The sequence below is a fragment of the Manacus vitellinus genome, unplaced genomic scaffold (genome assembly GCF_001715985.3).
Source record: "Manacus vitellinus isolate BGI_N305 unplaced genomic scaffold, ASM171598v3 scaffold_10_pilon, whole genome shotgun sequence".
Classification (NCBI taxonomy): Eukaryota; Metazoa; Chordata; class Aves; order Passeriformes; family Pipridae; genus Manacus; species Manacus vitellinus.
The window spans coordinates 16,269,542-16,277,443 of NW_021938838.1; the positions used below are offsets into that span (position 1 = coordinate 16,269,542).

Here is a 7,902-nt window from a genome sequence, read left to right on the forward strand (position 1 = left end):
GAGCAACCTGGTCTAGTGGAAGGTGTTCCTGCCCATGGCAGGGTGGTAGAATGAAGTGATCTTTCATGTCCCTTCTAACATCAATCATTCCATGATCTGTCCCACTACAGTGTCTGGGTAAACAGGATTACCACCAGTAATTCCACCACTGATGATGACTAGAAGCATTTCTTGGCAGGCAGCTGCAATCCAAGTTCAAGCTGGAGGATTCTCCCTCAGCCAGTGGGAGGGGAAGGAGAAAAGGTAACACAAGCCCAGGGGCAGGTCTGCTGCAGGAACACAGGTGTCTCATCACTGACCTTAATAAGCACACCTAGTTAGCCACAAAACACAACCTGCCTGCTGAACATCTGGACAGGGCACAACTCCAAGTGAGATCTTAAATGACTGTAGCTTACAGTCCAAACATGACTCAGACAATTTAGTATATATAAGTAAATACAATTTAGTACATATAAGTCAAGGACCAAGCACAGCTGTATGTACACACATGTACAGTCTGCAAAATAGTTTGCCACAGCAAGATGTATTTGGGACTACCACATGCTTTTTTTTTAGATGGCCTCATCACAAGAGATGAAGTGACTGGAGAAGAATCTGAAGTAAGAAAGGCAAGAAGGCCCTGTAAGCAGAATCCAGTCCATGAAAGGCAGTGATGTTTATGCTGAAGCAACTGAATGAAACAGGTAAGAATTTTTTTCCCCAGGTGTACTAAAACTTTCAGTGAAGGGCATTTTTTCCACATCTATCTCAGAAATAGGCCTTAAGTGAAGAAAAACAGGCTCAGATCACAGATCAGGAACACCTTCGGAAAGAGAAGATGAGCATGTGGTTTAGATTGCTTGCAAAGGTATCAAGTCTCACACAGTAAATCTCTAAGAACGTGTTAGACAAACCTCTCCCAGAGGTGATAATGGACATAGTGAAGCCAGGAGGCTGGATTATATGGTCTCTCCAGGCACTTTATAAATCAAGCTTTCATTAACAGAGTTGGCCCACTGAGGAAGCTTCATCTGCCTTTTGTTTGATAAATTCATGTATCTGGTCAAGCAGCAGAAGATGAGGTTGGTGTGTTCTCCCAAGACAGTGACAGAGAAGGTATTAAATCACAAACTGTGCTGGGGAAAAAAAAGCACATTGACACAAGAAGGCAACCAAGCATGAGACTGCAGAGTAAAACTGCAGTGCACAAATGCCTCCAATTGCTACAGCTACACTGCCACTTCTTCAGCTTAACACATCTTCAAGTCTGAAGAGTTCTTCTCCTAAAAGGAGGGGAGGAGAACAACACATTCCACATATCCTCCTCATCTAGAAACCTGTACCTCACCATCAAAAACACCCAACTGATAAACTCTGGCCAGAAAGAAATTGAAAAGAACATTTCATTCCCCAGCAAAACGGGGGAAAGGGATATAGGGGAGGAGGGAAGCTCCCACAGGTTTTCTACCTGAGCTTATGAAGTCTGTAGGACTGACCTAGCTCTTCAATCACTGCCTGCAACTTAAAAAAACCCCAAAAAACAAAAACACAAGCAACTGGAGTACTTTAAGAATCACTGTTGACAGACCATCACAGGAAGAGCTTGAAATTATAATCTTCAATTCGTGGTGTGTGTTACACACTACAAATAACTAGTTTTAAAATACTCAGTTGGAACCATAGAAATTCACAGAACTACTGGGTTGACAGGGTTGAATCACCCTGGAGAGTTCCAGCAAGAAGTGAAAACATTCAAACACTGAATTCCAGCATTTCAGCTACTGTAATACAACTAAGGTGCCATCAACATGCTGTACCTCAAGAAGGGAGCCAAAACTTTCAGTTCACATGGATATTTGTCACCCACCTCGAGCAGAGCAGATTGCAAACTCCAGGCTGGTCCCCACACAGCAGAAAACCCCCACCAGCCACATTAGTACCGTTTTGAGAATCACAATTCTGAATTTCCTTCCCTTTTCTCTCTTCTTTACACCTGCAGCTGCTCAGTGCCACATTAGTGGATACCTATCATACTTGATTAAAATGCAAGTATGAAGAACAGGTAGAATACTTATTACTTAGAACAGTTCAGTTACTATATTCACTTGGGTCTCCATCACCAATCCACAGCATTCTTCAGAGGACCAGAAACGTGGATGTAGAAACCATTTACCATGTAAGTAATTAAAGAAACCAAAGGCATTTAGTCTACAGATTCAAGAGAATACATTAAAGCTTCCCCAAAGCTCAGGCATTTTTGAGATTAAGTCAATTTCTTTCCACCTCAAAAGTTAAATGCATCTGAAAATACTGGCTAATGCATTGCTGTAATTATTGGAATGCATTAGAATCCTCCAGTGAGGGTTTGTTGGCAGACTAGAACATCCAACTTCAACCTACTTTAACTTGGGGGTGACACAGACCTACTCTTCCCAGTTGCACCTTGGACAGCTTTAGATTTACTAACACTGAGAAAGCAGAAAATGAACAAAGCCTTATATACATTAATAGAACTGTTTAATACTTAACAGAAAGCTTGTTAAAAACTGTCAAACTATATTCACTCTTAAGTTTACTAAATTCTATCATGCTGAGCTATAAAGCAATACTCAAGTACTAATGTTATATAAAAGGTTTAAATGGAATCATTAAGTGTGTGGCTTCATGCCTGTAAACACAGAAATAGCTCAAATTGCTGGAAGAACAGAAGCTGGCTGGATCAGACAATCTAATAAGCATTATGTTACAGCTTAAAAAACCCCACAATCATAATCTTAAAACAGCCAAATCCTTTCTAGATCAAAAGCAGAGTGATAATTCTAATGACAGAACTATGGTACAAGGGATAGCTCAAGTGAAAAACATGGAATCTAAGCTTATCACTGTTTTCTCCAAAACACCACAAATTAAGCCTTATTACCTTTGGTACTGAAAACAGTGAACAGGAATTAACTCTGAGAGTTCATTTTGTCATTAATGGTGTTTTCCTTTAGAGATCATCAAGTGAGGTACCTTTTCTAGATCTTGAAGGTTTCAGTTCCTTTTAAGAAGCACTTTGAAATTTAGACAAACAGCCACTAAAGTAGATGATGTCATTTTATTGGCATTGTTACTTGGCAGTTAAATCATGTCCACGTTCAAGTTATACAACTATTTACACTAGTTTTAGGCACATCATCTTCTGAACATCCTGCTATACCCCTCACTGGAGAAAATGCCCTTCATAATGGAGTTAGGGATTGTGTATACAAACACTTCAATGCTCAACAGCATAATATTTTAATATTACTACAGCAGAACAAAATAAAACAGCTACTAAAGTTAGCAAAAAGTATCAGCCTAGTTCAACAACCTGAAATGTCTCCAGGAGAGCGAGTCAGGATATTACACTGGAACACGAACATCAAGTACCTCAGAGCCCTCTCCACACAAGCCCAGCTTTAAAGAAGCAGAATGCCATGTTCTCCAAAACCTTTAACACCAGATCCACTAGCATGGCATGTTCAAGAAGCATCAATTCACTCAATTTTACTTGCATGGCAATACTGAAGTTTCACATGACAGTATCAATTCAATCTTACCTTGAAAACTCTACAACAGGAACGACTAAGGCTTAGTAAACCAGTAACTAGAATATCATTTGCTGAAATGCTCAAAATAATGAGCAAATCAGAACAAGCAGCAACTTATTATTAAACTAGGAGACTTAGAGTAGCAGACATCTCTAACAGTTTTTATCATGCTAGCAAACTGCACAGCCCCACAGAAAAAAAAGAGGAAGCAGTTGTTCCCCAGTTGTAAGTTAAATTCTTTTTTTAACCAAAGTGCTTCCCCCACACACTTCAAGAGCACGACTTGTTCACAGGAACAACCAAAGCTAGGCAGATCTTAAAGTACTAAGCAAGCAAACAGTGAATTTTAAATAGTCTCAGTCCAAATACAATCCTAGTTATTTCTGTAGCCACTGCTTTACCTGCACTATTAGTCCTCATTTACTCTGCTTGTGGGCAAAGGTTACAATATGAACTTGAGCCCTAAATCAGCATTCACATCAAAACAAAAACAAGTAAAAAAAGCAAAAAAAAAATTTCTGTTTCTGAGCACTTAAGAAACCTTACTCCCCTTCCTAAAGGATGAGCACTGAGCATCCTATGAAAAACACCTCCAAGACACATTCCAGTACACCTTGCTAACCACGAGGGAGCAAAGAAGGAAACAAGCTATTCCTATCCCTTCTAGATTCAGGTTCAGCTTCTATTGGTTTCTGTGAAACTGAAGTATGTTAGAATAACACCTCTGAATTATCAAATTAGAGAGTGGTCAATTTGCATCAGTCAGTTCAAGGCTCACTAACAACCAAACTAAGTTTTATGACCCCAGAACATCAGCCTGACAGTGATGGAACAGCATCTGGAAAGGAGAGGTCAGCAGCATTCCAGGAAGATGCTCATTCCTCTCAGCATCTCCCTTCCAGGCACGCAGTTTTTCCACTGAAGAGCTGGCACAAGATATCTTGATTTTGGTTTTGCCTCCACCCAACACTCCCCAGGCCTTTTTAGCCCTAACACCTCTGGCCCTCCTACCACTGCTCCCACCTGCTCAGACAGGCCCCCTCCAAACCCTGCAGCACCTGGGCAGCACCACGAGATGGGCTTGTACCAGTTCCTCCTGCAGCTTCTCATTACCAACCCCACCTTGTAAACTTGAAAACTGAGCTCACCCCTGAAAAGCAAGAAAGTTCACCCTTTGTATTTTAACAGTGCATTTATTTGCACCACAGTTTGATCTGGACATATTCTTACTTGCCCCAGACTTGAGGGCAGAGAAAATATTGGCTTGACTCTCCATAGTCACCTGTTCCTTTCCCCCAGAGGAAGGACATTTCAATATGTGGATCATCCTTCAACAGGCAAACCTCCCACTTCCAGTCACTCCCATATATTTGAGAGCATCTTACTTGTCATTAGCCAAGTATTAGGAACAAGCTGCATTATCCTCTTCACAACAGGATAGAGACTAGATTCCTAATTCTCAATTCTTGCAGGCTTAGAAATCCACTAGAGTAGCTGCCAAAAAACTTTCTTGGCTTACCAGTATTGAAGCTGCACTTAATTCTCAGGTGGGGAAGCCTGAACTACTCCCAACCAAGCCCTAGACCAAAGTGCATGTGGTGGTCAGTGAACCACAAACAGTTACAATGAACATTTAGAGGAAGAACATTAACAGAAAATACAAAGTTCCCAAAACAGCTTCTCAAACAAAGATGATTTCCCCAAATATTAGCGAGCTGTATGGAAGGCCACCTCCTCAGGTTCACAGAGGTGCCAACACTGGTACTTCTTCGGAGGGGGAAGAAAAACAGTGGAGTTGAAATGCATGGATAAACAGAGATTGAATTAAGCCAAATATTTTCATTCTTTAGTTACTGAAGGAAAACAATGGTATATTTCCTCAGGCTGTGAACAGGTCACAGAAAGTAATTTCTTGCCTAGTTACAAACCACCACCACTCACAGCAGGCTGCTATCAACTCCAACACTAGGGACAAGTCTGTAAAGACACCAAGTCTGCAGGGCCAGACCCAGCACAGAAATACAAAGAAGCTGAAGCCAGCAACCCCATAGCCATTCACCTCAGTTCCAATGGTCCTTAGACAGACAACTGGGCAGGAATTTAATTCCTTCCCTGCACATCTCAATAGAAAAACCCAAGTCCTTGCAGGCCAGCACTAAGTCTTACCTCATTGCTGCAAGAAACTTAAACATCAGATAATTACAAGAAGAACTAATTATGAAATACACTGTAGAATTACATTAGATCTCTCCTTTAGGCAGCAGAGCAAGGGGAAGGAAGGCTGGAAAACAATTCAGCAGGTAAGTTCTAACTAGCAAAACAAATTACTCCAACCACCACTAGTGTTTTGATGCTACACAAGGCACCATAAACAGCCTGAGCTAATTAAAAGCTTCCTGACAGTAAACATCAGGACAGAGATACCAGTCTTAACATTCTCTCATGATATAAATTAGGATTCTTGCTAAGGATGAAGTCCCAAGCCACTTGACCAGGAAAATGCTTAGCCAAAAGCAAATCAGAGAATAGTTATTTAAGGAAGTGCACAGTTTATCAGTCATCAGGGAGAGGGAGGGGGTTGATGTCGCATTTTATTTTCACTGTATTTCACCCTTATTTTCCTTCTTTGTGTCAGTGGCTTCAAGCTTTCCCAGGCCACAGCAGCCTACAGACAAAACTCAGTATAATGAGCTTATTCAAAAAGCAAGGCCCTCAGACAAGACTTACCAACCATGTAAACAAAATAAACTTGCATTTATCTAAGTTTCTACTCTATTGAAATGAAGACATAACACTTAATTAGTGATGCATCAAGAAACATCACAGAATATTTTGCAGACATTTTTACGGGTACTTCATATGAAGAATAGGTTCATTTATGTCTATTGCAAGAAAGCCTTGGCACAGAACAAGGAAATACATTTCTCCTACTACTCATGATGCTGCTTCCTAAGTCAGTTCTAAAGATTTTTACACTCCATTCTAAAAGTTTTCTCAGGATGGTATTTTGGCTAGTCAGCATCTTGTCTGATAGCAGTATCAAGATTTGGATTTTCAGAATATCATAACTAACAAACTACAACTGAATTTTAAGGTTTCCCACAATCTAAACAAATCCTATAACTGCACGCAGCTCAACTTAACTTAGAAGTAATGCAAATGACAGGCTCTTTCTTCCACATGACACACTTAAAGATGTATTTAAGCATTACCTTACCTGCACCTGATACAGATTATAACTACTGCTACCTTCAAGTTTAAGTAGTCACATGCTTCTGAACCAATACTCCCTCCCTCCCCTTCCCAGACACTTTCAGAGAAGCAGCTTCGGGATTCTCACATGCCACTTCAGTGCCATGTGGCAAACTTTAAACACAGCTACTACAGACACACACAAATATGCACAGTTTAGTCAGCAATAAGCTTAACACTTATGTCACACAGGACTCCAGATTCAAACCCAGAGCTAATCCTTTTTCCACCTGACAATGATTAAGCAATTATAAAACTTCACTTACAATCAGGTCAAAATCACCCCATGTTTCTTTATGCCTACAAGGAAACAGGCATGACTGATTTGCTTCTTCGAGGCTACCAACATACAAATTGGTAGGGTGCTACTCAGTTTAGTCAGCAGCAATTTGGCAATCTACAGAAGTTAAAAGGTGGTTTCTTCCACAGGTAACAACCTGCAGCAGAAGCTACACAGGGCTTGGAACTAGGGCCAAAATTAAAGCAGGACAAAATATTAAAAAAAAAAAAAGTAAAATAAAAAAGTCAGTGGAGCCCAAGCTGCCAAGATATAGAAGGAGGAACATAGTCTAGATGAGACTCTTCAGGTTGTGCTCGGCCACAGAAAGTCAGTCTGCCTGGACTCTGCTCCAAACATCCTAAATTATCTTGCTCATAACACACACACACTGCACTGCAAGGCTAGTGATAAGGGAAAAGATAAGGGAGAAGGTCAAGCTCCCCTCTTGTGGGAGTATGGCTTCACAGCTTTGTCAAGCTACTAAAGCATCAGAAAACCACTGTGCTACCCATAAACACTGAGGTATGTGTAGTAGCTTCTGTTATGACAAGCAAGCTCTCCAGAAGTCCACTCCAGCAGGCACATCGCATGCTAGAGACAACGCAGTTTAGTTCACCAAGTGGCACTCAACACCACCAACTCCATTCCTGCAGACGCACATACAGGCACGGCCTAGCGCCCACCGCCGCTCCCCGAGCTGCACCGCAGCGCTGCCAAGGGCAGCGGCCGGAGCATCACTTCTGCTGCCGAGAGCCGCTGCGTTTCCTGCGCTTTCTGATGCGCTTCACTCGAGCCAAGCGCGGGGCGCACACCGGC

The 7,902-nt window shown here is 41.4% G+C and overlaps 1 protein-coding gene across 3 annotated transcripts in view; it reads right to left on the reverse strand.

The window, feature by feature from the left end:
* The window catches only part of ANKRD27 (ankyrin repeat domain 27), a 42,805-nt gene extending 34,966 nt beyond the window's left edge, over positions 1-7,839 (reverse strand). Inside the window, exon 1 of one of the 3 annotated variants that reach the window (XM_029964781.1) lies at positions 7,750-7,839. Coding sequence is in view for 2 of the 3 variants with exons in the window: in XM_018086257.3 (XP_017941746.1) it covers positions 897-921 (25 nt within the window). In the remaining variant the exon portion in view is untranslated. Of the gene's footprint in view, positions 1-896; positions 1,460-7,749 lie in introns of those variants that run through there. The other 2 variants (XM_018086257.3, XM_018086263.3) reach the window with 2 other exon arrangements.
* Positions 7,840-7,902: the final 63 nt, after the last annotated feature.